The sequence below is a fragment of the Oncorhynchus gorbuscha genome, linkage group LG17 (assembly GCF_021184085.1).
Source record: "Oncorhynchus gorbuscha isolate QuinsamMale2020 ecotype Even-year linkage group LG17, OgorEven_v1.0, whole genome shotgun sequence".
Lineage (NCBI taxonomy): Eukaryota > Metazoa > Chordata > Actinopteri > Salmoniformes > Salmonidae > Oncorhynchus > Oncorhynchus gorbuscha.
The window spans coordinates 31546612-31568715 of record NC_060189.1 but is presented as its reverse complement, the minus strand read 5'-3'; the positions used below and the strand labels follow the sequence as shown (position 1 = coordinate 31568715).

Here is a 22104-nt window from a genome sequence, read left to right as displayed (position 1 = left end):
GCATGGGCTCAGTCTCTGAGCCAGAGGAGAGAGATGGTTGCGATGCGGAGCAGGGAAACACCGTTGATGCGAGCTCTCTTCCACGAGCCCGGTGACGAAGATCTACCCGTCGTTCTATGCGGATGGCGAGAGCAATCAAAGAGTCCACATCTGAAGGAACCTCCCGGGAGAGAATCTCATCCTTAACCACTGCGTGGAGTCCCTCCAGAAAACGAGCGAGCAGCGCCGGCTCGTTCCACTCACTAGAGGCAGCAAGAGTGCGAAACTCAATAGAATAATCCGTTATGGACCGTTCACCTTGGCATAGGGAAGCCAGGGCCCTAGAAGCCTCCCTACCAAAAACTGAACGGTCAAAAACCCGAATCATCTCCTCTTTAAAGTTCTGGAACTTGTTAGAGCAATCAGCCCTTGCCTCCCAGATAGCTGTGCCCCATTCTCGAGCCCGGCCAGTAAGGAGTGAAATGACGTAAGCAACCCGAGCTCTCTCTCTAGAGTATGTGTTGGGTTGGAGAGAGAACACAATCTCACACTGCGTGAGAAAGGAGCGGCACTCAGTGGGCTGCCCGGAGTAGCAAGGTGGGTTATTAACCCTAGGTTCTGGAGGCTCGGCAGGCCAGGAAGTAACAGGTGGCACGAGACGTAGACTCTGGAACTGTCCAGAGAGGTCGGAAACCTGAGCGGCCAGGTTCTCCACGGCATGGCGAGCAGCAGACAATTCCTGCTCGTGTCTGCCGAGCATGGCTCCTTGGATCTCGACGGCAGTGTAACGAGCGTCTGAAGTCGCTGGGTCCATTCCTTGGTCGGTTCCTTCTGTCATGCAGGTGAAAGAGGACCCAAAAGCGACTTGGCGAAAACAGAGTCTTTAATCCAGTAAAGTTAATACCAACAAAAAACACAACTTTCACTCGAAATGACGAGGACAAACTGGAGACTCGATCTTGAACAGCAGGTGAACAGCAGGTTGCCTCGGGAAGGCACTTGAACCAGACAGACTCAGACACCTGCTCACCACGCAGCATCTGAGGAAAACACGACACGACAGGGCGATACACAAACACAGCACGGTGAATTCTAGACAAGGAACCGACAGGACAGGAACGGAACACAAAGGAAGAAATAGGGACTCTAATCAGGGGAAAGGATCGGGAACAGGTGTGGGAAGACTAAATGATTGATTAGGGGAATAGGAACAGCTGGGAGCAGGAACGGAACGATAGAGAGAAGAGAGAGCGAGAGAGTGAGAGAGGGAGGGGGAGAGAGAGGGATAGGAAGAGGGAAAGAACCTAATAAGACCAGCAGAGGGAAACGAATAGAATGGGAAGCACAGGGACAAGACAAGATAATAAATGACAAAACATGACAACTACGGCCTATTTATTGCCTTACATCCCTAATCGTACTACATTTGCACATACTGTATATAGACTTTTCTATTGTGACTATTCTCCCAGTCCCTGCCACTGAAAAACATCCCAACAGCATGCCACTAACATGCTTCACTGTAGGGATGGTGCCAGGTTTCTTCCAGATGTGACGCTTTGCAATCAGGCCAAAGATTTCAATCTTGGTTTCATCAGACCTTGTTTCTCATGGTCTGAGTGTCCTTTAGTTGCCTTTTGGAAAACTCCAAGTGGGATGTCATGTGCTTTTTACTGAGGAGTGGCTTCCGTCTGGCCACTCTATCAAAGGTCTGATTGTTGGAGTGCTGCAGAGATGGTTTGTCCTTCTGGAAAGTTCTCCCATCTCCACAGAGGAACTCTGGAGCTCTGTCAGAGTGGCCATTGGGTTCTTGGTCACCTCACTGAGCAAGGCCCTTCTCCCCCGATTGCACAGTTTGACCGGGCAGCCAGCTCTAGGAAGAGTCTTGGTGGTTCCAAACTTCTTCCATTTAAGAATTATGTTCTGTGTTCTTGGGGACCTTCAATGCTGTAGAAATGTTTTGGTACCCTTCCCCACATCTGTGCCTCAACACAATCCTGTCTCTGAGCTCTAATTCCTTCGACCTCATGGTGTTATGCAGGTGAGTGAGGACCCAAAAACGACTTAACAGAAACTGAGTTTATTTAAGTCCAAACAGAAATAACATAATCCTCAATCCTTTACAGGAAATGTCCAAACGGGGAAAACAGAAATCCTCTAGTTGTAGAGGGGAATTGCAGGATAAGCGGCAACAGACTGCAGGTCCCTTCGGGTAGGCGCGGGCCGTAGCTGACAGAGACACCTGCTCACACGCAGCATCTGATGATAAGGCAAAACACGACAGGACGGAACAAGAACACAGCAAACAGCAAACAGCAAACAGCAAACAAGAATCCGACAAGGACAGAAGCAGAAACAGAGAGAGAAATAGAGACTTAATCAGAGGGCAAAATAGGGGACAGGTGTGAAAGAGTAAACGAGGTCGTTAGGAGAATGAGGAACAGCTGGGAGCAGGAACGGAACGATAGAGAGAGAGAGGGATAGAGAGAGGGAAAGAAACCTAATAAGACCAGCAGGGGGAAACGAATAGAAGAGAAAGCACAGGGACAAGACATGACAATATATGACAATACATGACAGTACCCCCACTCACCGAGCGCCTCCTGGCGCACTCGAGGAGGAACCCTGGCGGCAACGGAGGAAATCATCGATCAACGAACGGTCCAGCACGTCCCGAGATGGAACCAAACTCCTCTCCTCAGGACCGTACCCCTCCCAATCCACTAAGTACTGGTGACCACGTCCCCGAGAACGCATGTCCATAATCTTCCGGACCCTGTAGATAGGTGCGCCCTCGACAAGGACGGGGGGACGAACGGGGGCGCGAAGAAAAGGCTTGACACAGGAGACATGGAAGACTGGGTGGACGCGACGAAGATGTCGCGGAAGAAGAAGTCGCACTGCGACAGGATTAACGACCTGAGAAATACGGAACGGACCAATGAACCGCGGAGTCAATTTGCGAGAAGCTGTCGTAAGGGGAAGGTTACGAGTGGAGAGCCATACTCTCTGACCGCGACAATACCTAGGACTCTTAGTCCTACGCTTATTGGCGGCTCTCACAGTGTGCGCCCTATAACGGCAAAGTGCAGACCTGACCCTCTTCCAGGTGCGCTCACAACGTTGGACAAAAGCCTGAGCGGAGGGAACGCTGGACTCGGCGAGCTGGGACGAGAACAGAGGGGGCTGGTACCCAAGGCTACTCTGAAAAGGAGATAGCCCGGTCGCAGACGAAGGAAGCGAGTTGTGAGCGTATTCTGCCCAGGGGAGCTGTTCTGCCCAAGACGCAGGGTTTTGAAAGGAAAGACTGCGTAAGATGCGACCAATAGTCTGATTGGCCCGTTCTGCTTGACCGTTAGACTGGGAATGAAAACCGGAAGAGAGACTGACGGAAGCCCCAATCAAACGACAAAACTCCCTCCAAAACTGAGACGTGAATTGCGGACCTCTGTCCGAAACGGCGTCTAACGGAAGGCCATGAATTCTGAACACATTCTCAATGATGATTTGTGCCGTCTCTTTAGCGGAAGGAAGCTTAGCGAGGGGAATAAAATGAGCCGCCTTAGAGAACCTATCGACAACCGTTAGAATAACAGTCTTCCCCGCTGACGAAGGCAGACCGGTAATAAAGTCTAAGGCGATGTGAGACCATGGTCGAGAGGGAATGGAAAGCGGTCTGAGACGACCGGCAGGAGGAGAGTTACCTGACTTAGTCTGCGCGCAGTCCGAACAAGCAGCCACGAAACGGCGCGTGTCACGCTCCTGAGTAGGCCACCAAAACCGCTGGCGAATAGAAGCAAGCGTACCCCGAACGCCGGGGTGGCCAGCTAACTTGGCAGAGTGAGCCCACTGAAGAACGGCCAGACGAGTAGAAACGGGAACGAAAAGAAGGTTACTAGGACAAGCGCGCGGCGACGGAGTGTGAGTGAGTGCTTGCTTTACCTGTCTCTCAATTCCCCAGACAGTCAACCCGACAACACGCCCCTCAGGGAGAATCCCCTCGGGGTCGGTAGAGGCTACAGAAGAACTGAAGAGACGGGATAAAGCATCATGCTTGGTGTTCTTAGTGCCCGGACGATAAGAAATCACAAACTCGAAACGAGCGAAAAACAACGCCCAACGAGCCTGACGCGCATTGAGTCGTTTGGCAGAACGGATGTACTCAAGGTTCTTATGGTCAGTCCAAACGACAAAAGGAACGGTCGCCCCCTCCAACCACTGTCGCCATTCGCCTAGGGCTAAGCGGATGGCGAGCAGTTCGCGGTTTCCCACATCATAGTTACGTTCCGACGGCGACAGGCGATGAGAAAAATACGCGCAAGGAGGGACCTTATCGTCAGAATGGGAGCGCTGGGACAGAATGGCTCCCACGCCCACCTCTGACGCGTCAACCTCGACAATGAATTGTTTAGTGACGTCAGGAGTAACAAGGATAGGAGCAGATGTAAAACGCTTCTTGAGGAGATCAAAAGCTCCCTGGGCGGAAACGGACCACTTAAAGCACGTCTTGACAGAAGTAAGGGCTGTGAGAGAAGCTGCCACTTGACCGAAATTACGAATGAAACGCCGCTAGAAATTCGCGAAACCGAGAAAGCGCTGCAACTCGACACGTGACTTAGGGACGGGCCAATCGCTGACAGCATGGACCTTAGCGGGATCCATCTGAATGCCTTCAGCGGAAATAACAGAACCGAGAAATGTGACGGAGACATGAAAAGCGCACTTCTCAGCCTTCACATAAAGACAATTCTCTAAAAGGCGCTGGAGAACACGTCGAACGTGCTGAACATGAATCTGGAGTGACGGTGAAAAAATCAGGATATCGTCAAGGTAAACGAAAACAAAGATGTTCAGCATGTCTCTCAGTACATCATTCACTAATGCCTGAAAGACAGCTGGAGCATTAGCGAGACCGAACGGCAGAACCCGGTATTCAAAATGCCCTAACGGAGTGTTAAACGCCGTTTTCCACTCGTCCCCCTCCCTGATGCGCACGAGATGGTAAGCGTTACGAAGGTCCAACTTAGTAAAGAACCTGGCTCCCTGCAGAATCTCGAAGGCTGACGACATAAGGGGAAGCGGATAACGATTCTTAACCGTTATGTCATTCAGCCCTCGATAATCCACGCAGGGGCGCAGGGTACCGTCCTTTTTCTTAACAAAAAAACCCCCACTCCGGCGGGAGAAGAAGGCACAACGGTACCGGCGTCGAGAGCAACAGACAGATAATATTCGAGAGCCTTACGTTCGGGAGCCGACAGAGAGTATAGTCTACCCCGGGGGGGAGTGGTCCCCGGAAGGAGATCAATACTACAATCATACGACCGGTGAGGAGGAAGGGAGGTGGCCCTGGACCGACTGAAGACCGTGCGCAGATCATGATATTCCTCCGGCACCCCTGTCAAATCACCAGGTTCCTCCTGTGAAGAGGGGACAGAAGAAGGGGTACATGACAATATATGACAATACATGACACATGGATTGTTTTTTTGCTCTGAGATGCACTGTCAGCTGTGGGACCTTATATAAACAGATGTGTGGCTTTCCAAATTATGTCCAATCAATTTAATTTACCACAGGTGGACTATAATCAAGTTGAAAAACATCTCAAGGATGATCAAGGGAAACAGGATGCACCTGAGCACAATTTTGAGTCTCATAGCAAAGGGTCTTAATGCTTATGTAAATAAGGTGTTTCTGTTTTTTATTTTGAAAGAAATGTGCCAACATTTCTAAAAACCTGTTTTTGCTTTGTCATTATGGGGTATTGTGTGTAGATTGATGAGGATTTGTTTTATTTATGTCACGATCGTCATATGAAGCAGACCAAAATGCAGCGTGGTATGTGTTCATGATGATTTTTTAATAACAGAAAGCACTGAACACTGAATGAAAAACTATACAAAACAATAAACGAATAACGACCGCGAATAACGAAGCTATGATGAGAACTGTGCTGACACAAGCAACTAACATAGACAATCACCCACCAACAAACAGTGAAACCTAAGTATGATTCTCAATCAGAGACAACTAATGACACCTGACTCTGATTGAGAACCATACTAGGCCGAAACATAGAAATCCCCAAATCATAGAAAAACAAACATAGACTGCCCACCCCAACTCGCACCCTGACCATACTAAATAACGACAAAACAAAGGAAATAAAGGTCAGAACGTGACAATTTAATCAATTTCAGAAGCTGTAACACAACACAATGTTTTTTTTTTTAAGTCAAGGGGTCTGAATACTTTCCGAATGCACTGTATGCCTGGTTGGTTTCTGTCCTGCTTTACTGCAGCCTGTGGGTTGTAATATAGTTGACGGTATAAAACGCCAGGGAATATCATATCAGCAGCTTATGGAGAAGGATACATGATCAATGTCTTTACTTTTGAATATAGAACTAATTGAATATGACTTATTTACCTAGAATGATTACATTGTCTAGCTATATAGTAATGACATAGTAAATCCTCTATGTAATACAGCCTGAGCAGAGCCTTACTGAGAAATATAAAATAGTATGAAAATACAAATAAAATCCATATCTAAGGCTCTGAGCCTAACTAGATTGTTATCTGTGGAGGTAACTAAATGTGTGTGTGTCCTCTATAGCCCACCTGCCTCAACAACCAGCTGGTGTATGTGGACTGCCAGAAAGGTACCACGGTGCAGGTGGACAGTTCGCAGCGCATGCTCCGGATCGCCGACCCTGATTCTAGGTACAGCGGTTACTACAGCATGCAGAAACAAAACAACTTCAACAACCTGCAGGCTGACAACTTCTACCAGACTCAGTGAGACAGACTGGCCTCGCCTCGCGTCCTCTACTCAGCAGTCAGCAAGCAGCCAAAACCAGAGAGAGAGAGAGAGAATGAGAGAGCACCTTACCTACAGTACCTTCAGAACAACTATGACTTACCACAGACAGACAAAGACATGTCACCAAACCTATAAGATGACAAGATCACTAGCAAACTAGCAAAGGTCACTCCAAACAAAAAAAGAACAGACAGACAATTGACAATGTCCTCAAGATTAATAACAAACCAAACAAAATAGAATAGAATTAGGATTATGATGACACAATGGGAGAACCAGAATCTAGACTTTCCCTAGATTATTATTATAAAAAATGATTGTGAGGGAGTGTTACGTGTGTGTGTGTGTGTGTGTGTGTGTGTGTGTGTGTGTGTGTGTGTGTGTGTGTGTGTGTGTGTGTGTGTGTGTGTGTGTGTGTGTGTGTGTGTGTGTGTGTGTGTGTGTGTGTGTGTGTGTGTGTGTGTGTGTGTGTGTGTGTGTGTGTGTGTGTGTGTGTGTGTGTGTGTGTGTGTGTGTGTGTGTAAAGTTAGATATGAAGCTTTGGGATTAGGACAAACTGGGTATTTTTCAAGCTATGGTATTTTCCTGCATTCCTGCTTCCTTGAAAAAGGCCTTTGAAGAGATAAACCGAATAATCCAAGCTATTGTTTTCTGTTGAACACTGAACTTTTAGAACCAAAGCTCCTCTGACTGTCAAATAAAAAATCACACCCTGTGAGAGCGAGGCTAGAGGAACGCTGTGGCCTGTCTGAGCTGAGCTAAGCCATGGCAGGACGGACTGACGACTGCCGGACTTCATGTGGCGACTCAGACGAAAGAGAGTGAACGAAGGAAAGAAAGAGAGGTCAGACACCGTAGACCACATCACAGACAGACACCTCTCTCAGGTCTGTTCAAGCTGGACTATTCCTCCCTTCTTTCCTTCCTCTTTTCCTCCCCTCCTTTGAAAACGTCAAAATTGGCTCGTTGTCTTTTCTTTTCCTGTGGAACATCACCTGTTGGAAAGGAAGTGGACAGAAAGAAAGAAGCGCCACTCGCTCCGTCACCAGGCGGTTGTTCTTCCTGGTCAGTCGTTTGGATTTCTAATATCTGTTTATTTTCCTTGGATGTTCTCATTTTCCTCGTCATTTTCAAATCTCCGTCATAATTTGGCTAAATGTATTTAACATCAAAGGACAAGTTGACTTTCACTCACTCCAAACAATGGTGTCTTTTATTTTGGATAAAGAATAAAGGGGTTCCGGTTGATAAAGGCAGGATGAAGCGAGTGTATTTCTCGAGGACTTGCGCATATGCTTTATAAGTGCTGCTTTGCTTCTGTAAGTCTGTTTTCCACTGAGTCACACACACATAGAGATACTCTTTGGCTCCTTTAGGAAACACTGAGAATACAAGGAAACATAGTGTCATCGAATATGTTCAAATGTCTTTTCTCTTGGGGTCTCTGAAGACGAACTACGGTAAAAGTAGCTCTTTGATATTTTTCCTCCTTCCTTTTGTTTTGTTTTACTGGCTGTGCGACTAACAAGTCTCCTCTTCTGGAGGCTGTTGCATCACCTCGTTTTACCCAAGCACCTTTGTTATTTTAGTCTTTGCAACAAACAAACAAAAAATGGTTTCAAACATTATAGGAACACTTGTGTACATATTACTGCAACAGATGAAAATATTGTGTGACTATATATGTATGTATGTTGTGTATGCATGTATGTACGTGTGTCAACACACATTCATACATACAAGGTTTGTTTTCTTCACATATACATTTCTCCATTCATTTCCTATTGAATGTATTTATGATTGAGAAAAGAGATGTGATGTAATAATGGCACACCTGATGAGAACTAGCATTCCATTTGCCTTGCTTGTTTGAAAAAAGTCAAAAAGAGGAGTGATAGAGACAGGACGGAAAAAAGACGAACGTCAATCTTTTTTTTCTCATTTATTTGATGTCATTTTTTTAAAAACCCATTGTATGTCCATGAGGGCTTTGTTTGATTGGTCTGTGAGTTCCCTATCTATTTGTGTCAATATGCTTCCCTGAATGAAGCAATGTCCAAAATGCCAACCGTATAATGACAAGTGAGTTCTGGGCTGAGCAGTACCAGGCTCTCTCAATCTTTTATTCTTCTCTTTCATTTGCTTCTGATGTCAAAACTACTGGAAAGTGGGTGGACATAAGCTCTGGGAGAGAGAGAGGGTGGGATGGAGGGATGGAGGAAGGGAGGGGTAGTTGTCGACTTGTGATAGTTTGTCTTGGGTGTATCTTAATCTGTCTGACAAAAATGTACGTAGAATCATACATCTTGGCACTTTTATATAGAAAATAACCTCTTGGTGTTTTTTTAATTTTATTTTTGTTTTTACAAATACTTTTCTTTGAAATAGGTGCCCTTCGTTTTTTTCTGAGCCCTGTGAGATCCAGTGTTACAAATTAGGTTCCAGTTGCTTCTGAAAATTTTATCTGCAAAACCACAACTTAAAACTCTGCATAATAGTTTGTTTAATGTAGAACTGTAAAATTGGAATGTGATACAAGACGAGGCAACTGTGTGCTTTAGGACCATGCGGATACCACCGAGCGGTCGGGTAGGCTGTTTGGAGTGTTTATCCGACTGGATTAAAAAATACAAAAAAAATTATACCCCCCCTCTTCTAAAACCAAAGTTGCGCCCCTGATTTCTGATGAGAGGGAGAAATATTTAACTTTCAAAACAGTTATTGCAACTGAAGCTTGCTCTTGTTCTAAGTTTTCTCCAAACATAGGACAAACATACTCAAATATACTGTATAACCAACAGCTACTGTATGTTTTCAAAGAACAGTTGATTGGTTCAATTCTCCAACCTATTATGCAGCTCTATCATCTGGACACAAACCACGTTATTCAAACCCCACTTAAAATCCACAGAAATTCAGATCGTTGAAGTGATGAATAATAGTGATTGATTTGATTATGTTCTATTGTACACACACGTCACCTTGACTGGCTGAGTTCTTATATGACTTGGCTGTAGGTTGCAGGACATGGCTCTACAACTCTTGGTTGAGTAAAGTGCTACTACAAGATAAGCATCTTATTCACAATGGGTCTTACAGGGTGAAATCTTTGTATTTTTCAGTGCATCCTCCAAGTATTGTTGTAAATACTTGAGCATCACTTGCCAAATCAAAAATAAACACACAAAAAACATGGTTGGAAAGAAAGAGAGAGAAAAAAATACAATTTAATTTATTGTGTTAAATGACCGAAATAATTTATTAACGAGTAAGATAATTGAACATGAACATAATAGGAGATGAAATGATAATGCAGCTGAAATTGTGAAACTGTTTTGGTGTTGTGTTGGTCTCAAAGAGCGTTTTAAATAAGTTTGTACTTTAGGCAGGTGGAGAAGTTGGAGGATCACAAGCTTCCTCATCTTTAATCAGGGTTTTTGGACACCTATGGACCTGCCTGATCCCAGGTCTGCTTTGTGCTGTCTTGCCAACTTCCATGGTCATTGTCATTGCACTTTGATTGTCACGCAGTGTGATAACGACCATATGAGTTGGCTAGCTAGACAACACGAGCAGATCTGGGATCAGGCTAGATCTGTCTTGTCCACGCACAAAAGCCTGACGCCCTGATGAGCCTGTTCCTCTGTCCCAATAAAGATAGCCCTTTGAGATGGGAGGGATATCTCTTTGTTCCCATTCTTTCCCTTTACTCTTTTAATTTACACAACTGCCAATCCCCTTTATAGGCTGTATAGTACCGTTGTTTTATGCTTATGTAAAAAATTAACATGTTGATATTGATAATGATGATATTGCAAAAACAAGATCCATAAAGAGTGATAGATAAAGACGTGGTTCTGAATTTCCCGTAGCAACAGCGGATTCTTTTGCAGGTTCCTGTATTGTTTTTGTTTCTTTCTTTGCAGCACAATAAATCATTTGAAAACAGACGTGTGGCTGTTCAGTACAATCATTATTAGTATTAAAAGTACTGGTGTTGTCATTCTTACCTCTTAGGGAATTTGACCTCCACCTGTCCACCTCCTCTCTGCCCACAGTGATTTCTGCCTCAGTGATTTCTGCCTCGAGCAGAAAATGTCGAAAAGCTGCGCCTTTCTCTTATTTTCTGCTTGAGGCAGAAATCTCCGTGGGTTCAGATGAAGACTAGAGGATAGATTCAATCAAATACATGTTTTCAAGGGGTACAAAAGCATGATTCCAAATGCAGCACTTTGAAAAGACACCTATAGGTCAAGCCATTTAGCGAGCACTGACTCAGTAAATGGGATGAATGCTACGGCACCAAAACCTTTTATCAGCCCCAGCCAGCCAGCTGAGGCAGATAAATAATGTGCGACCCACTTCCAGTTGTCTGCTAAGTGATACAGTACCTGGCCCGGTATGGCTCAGTAAGTAAGAGGAGTGCAAGGTTGAGGGTTCAACTCCCTCAGGGAAAAGTAAACTGTAGCTATAATACTCTATGTAGACTTTCCTCTTCATAGGAATTGTTTCTTAGCTGCTACATCTAAAAATAACACTGAGTGAATAAATTAGATTCCATCTCTCATTTTTAACAGTAACTGGTCATGTAGCTTCTCAGTAATGGACCAAAGTCAATGGCAGTATGTCTGGAGGTGGGTGAATAAGGGACTGGACAACAAGGTTCAATTACTGTCACGTTATCTGGTACTGTGCAGCACATGCGCAAATGACCAGTACAAGCCACTGGGAGGAGACAGAGATCTTTTAGAAAACTACAATGTCACGTCAAATTTAGCTGATAGCCACTTTCCAGTTCCTTCCATCTTCTGCACTACATTCACGTAATACATGTCTGCAGTTATCCCTATAGGATTAGTTTGATTTATATCATTCATTATCTTTTTACTAAATAAATGTTCACGTATGCCATATTTGACTGATTAGGCTGTTGACAGTAAAACTAATTCATAACCTCAGTCACATCCATTCAGTGATGATGACGTGGTATAGGTAGATTAACATCCATTCAGTGATGATGACGTGGTATAGGTAGATTAACATCCATTCAGTGATGATGACGTGGTATAGGTAGATTAACATCCATTCAGTGATGATGACGTGGTATAGGTAGATTAACATCCATTCAGTGATGATGACGTGGTATAGGTAGATTAACATCCATTCAGTGATGATGACGTGGTATAGGTAGATTAACATCCATTCAGTGATGATGACGTGGTATAGGTAGATTAACATCCATTCAGTGATGATGACGTGGTATAGGTAGATTAACATCCATTCAGTGATGATGACGTATAGGTAGATTAACATCCATTCAGTGATGATGACGTGGTATAGGTAGATTAACATCCATTCAGTGATGATGACGTGGTATAGGTAGATTAACATCCATTCAGTGATGATGACGTGGTATAGGTAGATTAACATCCATTCAGTGATGATGACGTGGTATAGGTAGATTAACATCCATTCAGTGATGATGACGTGGTATAGGTAGATTAACATCCATTCAGTGATGATGACGTGGTATAGGTAGATTAACATCCATTCAGTGATGATGACGTGGTATAGGTAGATTAACATCCATTCAGTGATGATGACGTGGTATAGGTAGATTAACATCCATTCAGTGATGATGACGTGATATAGGTAGATTAACATCCATTCAGTGATGATGACGTGGTATAGGTAGATTAACATCCATTCAGTGATGATGACGTGGTATAGTTAGATTAACAGATGTTGCCGCGTGGCATATAGCTGCCAGTCATGCTGGAATGTTTTTAGCTGATATATAATTCTATTCTTATTATTTTATTTGAATGTTTTAGATAATCCACTACAAAAAACAACTACAATCTTCTCTGTAAATATGCCCAATATTTTCAGTGAGTATTCACTGTGTGTGCACATCTGTGTGTGTGCCTTTGTGTATATATATATATATACAGTATATATATATATATATATCTGTCTGCGTATGTGTGAGTAAGGGAGATGTGTAGGGAGGGAGAGGGAGAGTGTAGAGGGGGCGGGGTGTCTGTGACTGTAACGGTTTTCTGTATGTGAAGGAGAGTCAGACCAAAATGCGGAGTGGCTATTGCGATCCATTTTTAATAAAACTAAGTAAACACGAATCAAATACAAAACAATAAATGTGCCACGAAAACCGAAACAGCCTAATACTGGTGCAAAGTAACACAGAGACAGTAACAAGGACAATCACCCACAAAACCCAACACCAAACAGGCTACCTAAATATGGTTCCCAATCAAAGACATTGACGAACACCTGCCTCTGATTGAGAACCAAACATAGAACTAGACAAACTAGACATGTAACATAGAATGCCCACTCAGCTCACACCCTGACCAACCAAAACATAGAAACATACAAAGCAAACTATGGTCAGGGTGTGACAGTGACAGCATGGCAGCGCTACCTTTTTTACTATTTTCATTTTTCTAATTGACCAGGCATGCCAGAAATGTCCATCAACTAATCCTCTTACTTTGTCCCTAATGCTGACTCTGTCACAGAAGCCCCTATGTCAGGGATTATAAACTAGATTTTTCTTGAGCGGATGGTTGGTGGGGTCATAGCATCATTACAAATCATTTGTAGACAGTAAATTGACCACAAGAAGCCAAAACAGATATAAGGCTTGACTAAAACATAATCATTTCAAACCTTGCTACATGTATATGTGATCTCGTGTCTCTCTGTTGTGCGTGGGAATACTTGGAAAAAGATCTCTTCAATAAGAATCACTTGGAGTTGATTTCCTGGTGTTTTTACAGTCTTTTATGTCCAACGACAAAAACTCTGCACAAAATTGGGCCACCAGTTGGGGAAACCTGCCCTATGTCAATGTAACAAGCAGCTCAGTCTGGCTGTGTGTGTGTGTGTGTGTGTGTGTGTGTGTGTGTGTGTGTGTGTGTGTGTGTGTGTGTGTGTGTGTGTGTGTGTGTGTGTGTGTGTGTGTGTGTGTGTGTGTGTGTGTGTGTGTGTGTGTGTGTGTGTGTGTGTGTGTGTGTGTGTGTGTGTGTGTGTGTGTGTGTGTGTGTGTGTGTGTGTGTCAGCAATGCTCTCCCTCCAGTATGCACTCGGCAAGTGTTGTTCTGTCTGATGATAATACTGTATCTGTGACCTTTGCGGAGAGAGATTATTGGAAATTGCATCTTGTGATTTTCAGTGGCTGTGGTTAAGGATCAGTCCAAGCGGTCAATGGATTGCCTTTCCCAGCCTCGTGAGTTCAAGAGAAGCTTCTTTGAAATCACGTTAAGCAGTTTTACAATGCTAGTCATGGATTATCGGGAAGTGCTAGCTGTCGTCAACATAAACCACCACACACATACAATACCATACACACTTTACACACACAGATACACACACATGCACACACATACACACACACACATACACACATACACACACAAAATGTTAATTCATCTCCACAGCATCATACAGTGTTGATTCTGGTGAAGTCCTCAGCAAAAGCTCTGACTGGTGCCTCCTTCCCCCAAATCCTCATCAGCTGACATACCACGCTGTTACTCACACAGTAGTTACCCACTCCCCTCGCCCACTCTCATACACTCTCACATACATGGAGAACTCACGCTACTCACATGAGCTGCTGCCATACCTTGGGTCCACGTGAGGGATGAAAGGCATTCCATGGTGCACTGGGGCAAGCTTGAAAACACTCCTGTCTAGCGTCCGCTGTTTTGCTTCATAAGAGTCTTATAAAGATGTTATAGATTGAAAACACTCCTGTCTAGCGTCCGCTGTTTTGCTTCATAAGAGTCTTATAAAGATGTTATAGATAGCTAACTATATATACTTTTTTTCAAGGAATGGAAATTTGCATTGAATCTCAAAACTGCATTGAATGCCATCAGGTATTTTTGACAGGGGTTTTGTAATTCAAATGTGTAATTTTGTCCCTTCTTGTCTTTATAATAACATTTGAACCCTAATCATTTATGAACCTGTCATGTGACCATGGCTGTGACATATGACGATGATGACACAGAATTAAGGTTGGGAGTCAGTCAGTACCCAAGGGTATTCAATCTGCCACTCACCCTCAGTCAGCTTGAAAACCACCAGCCACTGTGCTGCTAGCTACTGTCTAAAGAATAATTACATCCCCTCCAACCACAAGACTCCATGCTGCGTCCTATGTGGACCCTATGGGCCCTGGTCAAAAGTAGGTCATTTAGGGGATAGGTTGCCATTTGGGACACAGTCTATGACTATTTCACAATGCAACGGTGAAAATAGGCTGCTTCAACACAGCAGTTGTCAGAAAAAATGGCAAAACGGAAGGTGGATGAGAACCGGGGTTTCAAACAAGGTCTCTGACCTCTGACTCCCGACTCCTCTGACCTTGGCCCATTGACACATCCTATGACACATATAACTAGGCATGATGAAGGCGACCAGGGAGGGCATAAATAACCTGCTGTACTTACCTTTAGACCGCAGCCATTCAGAGGTGGCAAATCCTAATTAGAAATGCTTCTCAACACATTCTACATGCATGGCAGTGTGACCAGCAGCGTAGGTTACCTGAAGTTCCCTTGAAAGCCACAATCCTGCATTCGTAGAATCCTTCTTAAGCAAGAAACCATCAAGATGAGGGACGGGGATTGGAGAAAATGTACTCACTCTCAAATTCATAGATGGAACTATGGTTACAAGGACTGACAGTGAGGTCAACGTGATCACTTCAATTGAAATGACCAATGAGCCACAGTAAATATTGCAGATCGCACATTCGATGATGGTCCCTGGAAAGCATTGGACTGCCAAACTTTCTAGTCACGTAGGCATGGAGGTGCACAGAGAGTATTGAATACTGTATGATATGTGATCAGGATGCCTTTCAAGCCTAAAAGGTCGGATTCAGTCTAACCTGGCGTAGAAATGTTTAGGCAGTGTTTCTATTTACACAACAATACAGTAACTGCCCACTCCTGTGTCTGATTATGTAGTGCCTTGTCTTATTTTAAAAGCATCTACTTTGAGAAGAGTAGCATGAATCAGATTATTTTACAGATCCTGAAATAACCATTCAGAAATGTATTTTTGACAATGGGAAAACATTTATCGATGATCATGTTTGATTGAAATACTACAATTAACCAAATCTGAAGTTTAATCAAACCATTTCAATGTGCTTGTTTGTACAGTCTGTCGCTAATCACGGAATCGTTCAGATAACCAACAATGGTAAATGTGTTTGATAGAGAGTATACTGCATCATGTCATTTTCCCTATCTTGTGGCAATGTCCTTCTAAGGTTGTACACTGACCTTTTCTCAACTCTTATTTTTCCAGACATCTTGTCTTTAGATAAGAGGAATATATTAAAAACATTCTCCTTGCCTCATAGATAGCTAAATGAGCTGGACAAGACAAAAGAGGTGGATGGTTATATTTGCATTTCTCCCTACAGGGTAATCGAAACCAAGGGAATCTACTTTGAAAGAAAGGTATACACCTCACACACATGTTTTTTTTTTTAAAGACACTTGTACCATGTCAGATATACAGTTGAAATGTATTCCATTTTGAGTTTGCGTCCCAACATTACACTTACTAAAACGTTTTTTTTTAAGTAAGCAAGAGGACAACTGAGCAAGGGGACAAGTACATGGTCACGCCCTGGTCGAAGTATTTTGTGTTTATCTTCTTTTATTTGGTCAGGCCAGGGTGTGACATGGGTTTTTGTATGTGGTGTGTATGTAGTGGGATTGTAGCTTAGTGGGGTGTTCTAGGTAAGTCTATGGCTGTCTGAAGTGGTTTTCAATCAGAGGCAGGTGTTTATCGTTGTCTCTGATTGGGAACCATATTTAGGCAGCCATATTCTTTGGTTGTGTTGTGGGTGATTGTCCTTGTTCTGTGTTAGTTTGCACCAGTTTAGGCTGTTTCGGTTTTCATTACGTTTATTGTTTTGTTGAGTTTGTGTTTTGATTCATGTTACGTTTGTTTTATTAAACATGGATCGCAATCTACACGCTGCAGTTTGGTCCGACTCTCCTTCACCACATGAAAACAGTTACAGAATCACCCACCGTAAACGGACCAAGCAGCGTGTCAACAGGCAGGAGCAGCCCAAAGAGGAGATACCTAATAAGGATTTCTGGACATGGGAGGAAATCCTCGATGGGAGAGGACCCTGGGCTAAACCAGGGGAGTGGAGCCGCCCAAAGGTGGAACAGGTGGAGGCAGCGAGGAGAGCAGAGTCAGCCGGAGAGAGGAGCCGGCAATATGAGGGAACACTGTTGGCAAGGAAGCCTGAGAGTCAGCCCCAAAAATCTATTGGGAGGGGGCTCAGGGAGAGTGTGGCAGAGTCATGAGTCAGACCTGAGCCAACTCTCCCTGTTTATCGTTCGGAGCCAAGGAGGAGACCAGAACCGGTTTTGGAGGTGAGCGAAGCAGAGACTGTGAAGGAGTTAATGGGGAAATTGGAGGAGAGAGAAATGAGGGAGTTGCTATGTTGGTGCTTTTTGCATGGAATTTGCCCGACGGAACGTGTCAGGGATTTGATGGCACCTGGGTCAGCGCTCCATACTCGTCCTGAGGTGCGTGTTAGTCGGCTGGTGAAGTTGGTGCCAGTCTCACGCACCAGGCCTCCTGTGCACATCCCTAGCCTTGCACGTCCTGTGCCAACACTGCTCTCAAGATCTACAGTACGCCTTCACTGTCTAGCCCATCCTGTGCCACCTCCACACACCAGCCCTCCGGTAGCAGCTCCCCGCACCAGGCTTCCTGTGTGTGTCCACGGCCCAGTACCACCAGTGCCAGCACCACGCATCAGGCCTACAGTGCGCCTCGCCTCTCCTGCGCTGCCGGAGCCTCCCGCCTGTTCAGCGCTATCAGAGCCTTCCTCCTCTACAGCGCTGCTGGAGTCTCCTGTCTGTTCAGCGCATCTAGAGCCTTCCTCCTCTACAGCACTGCTGGAGTCTCCTGTCTGTTCAGTGCATCTAGAGCCTTCTTCCTCTACAGCGCTGCTGGAGTCTCCTGTCTGTTCAGCGCAGCCAGAGCTGTCAGCCTGCATGGAGCAGTCAGAGCTGTCAGTCCGCATGAAGCAGCCAGAGCTGTCAGTCTGCATGAAGCAGCCAGAGCTGTCAGTCTGCATTAAGCAGCCAGAGATGTCAGTCTGCAAGGAGCTGTCAGTCTGCAAGGAGCTGTCAGTCTGCAAGGTGCTGCCAGCCTGCATGGAGCAGCCAGAGCTGTCAGTCTGCATGGAGCAGTCAGAGCTGTCAGTCTGCATGAAGCAGCCAGAGCTGCCAGTCTGCAAAGAGCTGCCAGTCTGCAAAGTGTTGCCAGCCTGCATGGAGCAGCCAGAGCTGTCAGTCTGCATGGAGCAGCCAGAGCTGTCAGTCTGCACGGAGCAGCCAGAGCTGCCAGTCTGCAAAGAGCTGCCAGTCTACAAAGAGCTGCCAGTCTACAAGGATCCGCCAGTCTGCCAGGATCCACCAGTCTGCCAGGATCCACCAGAAGTGCTAGTCAGCCAGGATCCACCAGAAGTGCCAGTCAGCCAGGATCCGCCAGAGGTGCCAGTCGGCCAGGATCCGACAGTCGGCCAGGATCCGCCAGTCGGCCAGGATCCGCCAGTCAGCCAGGATCCGCCAGTCTGCCAGGATCCGCCAGAACTTCCAGTCGGCCAGGATCTTCCAGTCAGCCAGGATCTGCCAGTCAGCCAGGATCCATCAACCTGCCTGAGCTTCCTCTCACTCCTGAGCTTCCTCTCACTCCTGAGCTTCCTCTCACTCCTGAGCTTCCTCTCACTCTTGAGCTTCCTTTCACTCCTGAGCTTCCTCAGTCCCGAGCTGCCTCAGTCCCGAGCTGCCCCTCAGTCCCGATCTGCTCCTCAGTCTAGTGGGGTTCTGGGTGAGGACTACTAGGCCATGGCCGGCGGCGAGGGTGGACTATTCAAGGACGCGAGGAGGGACTAAGACAGTGGTTGAGTGGAGTCCACGTCCCGCGCCGGAGTCGCCACCATGGACAGAAGCCCACCCGGACCCTCCCTATGGTTTTGAGGTGCGTTCGGGAGTCTGTCACGCCCTGGTCGAAGTATTTTGTGTTTATCTTCTTTTATTTGGTCAGGCCAGGGTGTGATATGGGTTTTTGTATGTGGTGTGTATGTAGTGGGATTGTAGCTTAGTGGGGTGTTCTAGGTAAGTCTATGGCTGTCTGAAGTGGTTTTCAATCAGAGGCAGGTGTTTATCGTTGTCTATGATTGGGAACCATATTTAGGCAGCCATATTCTTTGGTTGTGTTGTGGGTGATTGTCCTTTGTGTCCTTAGTGTCCTGATGTCCTTGTTCTGTGTTAGTTGACACAAGTATAGGCTGTTTTCGGTTTTCGTTACGTTTATTGTTTTGTAGTGTTTTGTATTGATTCGTGTTACGTTTGTTTGATTAAACATGGATCGCAATCTACACGCTGCATTTTGGTCCGACTCTCCTTCACCACATGAAAGCCGTAACAACATTAGCGTGTCTAGTTTGAGAAACAGACGCCTCACAAGTTGCATAGAAAAAAACATATCTCAGACTGGCCAATAAAAATAAATATATTAAGATGGGCAAAAGAACACAGACACTGGACAGAGGAACTCTGCCTAGAAAGCCAGCATCCTGGAGTCGCCTCTCCACTGTTGACGTTGAGACTGGTGTTTTGCGGAAACTATTTAATGATGCTGCCAGTTGAGGACTTGTGAGGAGTCTTTTCTCAAACTAGACACTAATGTACTTGTCCTCTTGCTCAGTTGGGCCTCACACTCCTCTTTCTATTCTGGTTAGTGCCAGTTTGCGCTGTACTGTGAAGGGAGTAGTACACAACATTGTATGAGATCTTCAGTTTCTTGGCAATTTGTCACATGGAATAGCCGTCATTTCTCAGAACCAGAATAGACTGAATAGTTTCAGAAGAAAGGTCTTTGTTTCTGGCCATTTTGAGCCTGTAACCGAACCCACAAATGCTGATGCTCCAGATACACAACTAGTCTAAAGAAAGTTGTATTGCTTATTTAATCAGAACAAGAGTTTTCAGCTATGCTAACATAATTGCAAAGGGTTTTCTAATGATCAATTAGCCTTTTAAAATGATAAACTTGGATTATGGTCTAATGCTGTTATGGTCTAATGGTCTAATGTTGTTATGCTCTAATGTTGTTATGGTCTAATGGTCTAATGTTGTTATCGTAGAATGTATGCACACATGACTGTAAGTCGCTTTGGATAAAAGCGTCTGCTAAATGGCATATATTATTATTATTATTATTATTATTATTATTATATTATTAGCTAACACAATGTGCCATTGGAAACCAGGAATGATGGTTGCTGATAATGGGCCTCTGTACGCCTATGTAGATATTCCATAAAGAATCAGCCGTTTCCAGTTACAATAGTCATTTACAACATTAACAATATCTACACTGTATTTCTGATCAATTTGATGGACAAAAAAATGTGCTTTTCTTTCAAAAACAATGACATTTCTACGTGACCCCAAACTTTTGATTAGTAGTGTATATATGATGTTTCCACAACCTGTAAACCAGTTAAGAACCTAAAAACAATGTTACTCTGCTGGGTAGGAGGACCTGAATGAACCACAGGGTTTGGAGGGTTATGCAGACATTCACACAACACACTGACTGATTCTATCTGCTTTATAATAAGCAGTACCAGTGGTGGCATTTTATTCAGTTGAAAGAATCAGTGGTGAATACAATCAGGAGACCAGTCATCCGAGTCCAGGTCAGGCATGGGCCAGACAAAGCCCTTGCTCTCTGACATCACATGATGTGCTACCCAGAGAGAGAGAGAGAGAGAGAGAGAGAGAGAGAGAGAGAGAGAGAGACTCATTTGTGTTAGTATTTTATTTAACTTATTTGACAACCCAAAAACATACATAGACAAAAACAATAGACAACTTATTATTTACATACATACATTTGCTCAGACCCACATGTTCCATATCTTGTCCACACCTATCCTGCCTGTCTCACAATACAATTTTCTCTCATTTCTCATCCTTTGGATGTTTCCAGAGCTTGTAATACTTTATGCCATATGGCTTCAATTGGTACTATTTTGTTTCACTCTGTATCCCACATTTTTTCAATATTTCGATAATAATGCGTTTGATAAATCCAATGTCTTAACAATTTTGATCTCCTTTCCTCCTTGTACCTTCAGAATGTTGACTTTGGCATTGAGTTTTCAATATTAGTCAGGTACAGTATATCAAGAGACCATTGCCAAATAAGTTTAGTTTATATTAATGTTTACCAATAATGGCATCTGTTATGTTGGGGTCCTGTCTAATTATTTCTGTGAGCGGTTCAATTGCCAGCACAAACAGGAGAGGGGAGCGAGGATATCCCTGTCTTGTGAACCTTTCTAAAGCCATTTTATCAGATAATGTACTATGCGTGTATATTTTTGCATAAGGATCTTTAAATGTATTATTTTACTATGAAATGTATTATTTTAGCTGGAAAGTTGAAGGCTTCCAAAGTTTTGAAAAGCCTTTTCAGCATCAACAGCCATTATCGATAAATCTACTCGTTTTTTTGCATATTGTATTATACTGAAACATGTTCTTGTATTTGTTTGTAAGTGTCTATTTTTAATAAACCCGGTTTAATTCATATGTATCAAGTCTGGTAAGACCTTTGCCATTCTGTTGCTTATGAGTTTCGTTATTATTTTATTGTCACAATTTACTAAACTTAATATAACTGAATAACTGTTTGATAGATGGAAAGTGGAAGCACTGAATTGAGTGACGTGTGTTGTCATTTGAGTAAATAGGGGCACTATCTTTTCCAACAATATCTAATGAAATTCGATGGGGAAGCCATCCATATTTTTCTCCATGCGAATTGGGGGATTTCTATTTTTAGTGACTCTACTTAGCCTGCTGATAGTTGCTTCAGGGTTATTGAGTCTAGGAAGTCTGTAGGATCAGTCCAGCTGTTATTTAATTCTGATTCAAATAGATTTTCATAGAAGCTTTTAAAATGGGTGTGTATTGGTTTTGTGAGGGCTCTGAGGTGTTTTCCAGGTTTATTTGTCATTATATAGTATGCTTTATTTGAGTTTAACCTGCAGATGCTGGCTCTCTTGAAAAGTAAAATACAATATTCCTATTCCTGGTTAAATTCAGAAAATATATTTTGTTCTTTACATTGTAAAGATTTTTTATGAGCTTTTTCTAAAATAGTGATTTATTTTTATTTCATTTAAATGTAACTTTCGTTGA

The 22104-nt window shown here is 44.1% G+C and overlaps 1 protein-coding gene across 1 annotated transcript in view; it reads left to right on the top strand.

The window, feature by feature from the left end:
• Positions 1 to 10758, top strand: part of LOC124001496 (cysteine-rich motor neuron 1 protein-like) — a 132965-nt gene extending 122207 nt beyond the window's left edge. The window contains exon 17 of the mRNA XM_046308313.1: positions 6602 to 10758. Within this exon, the coding sequence (XP_046164269.1) occupies positions 6602 to 6787 (186 nt within the window). The 3' untranslated portion in view covers positions 6788 to 10758. The remainder of the gene's footprint in view (positions 1 to 6601) is intronic.
• Positions 10759 to 22104: the final 11346 nt, after the last annotated feature.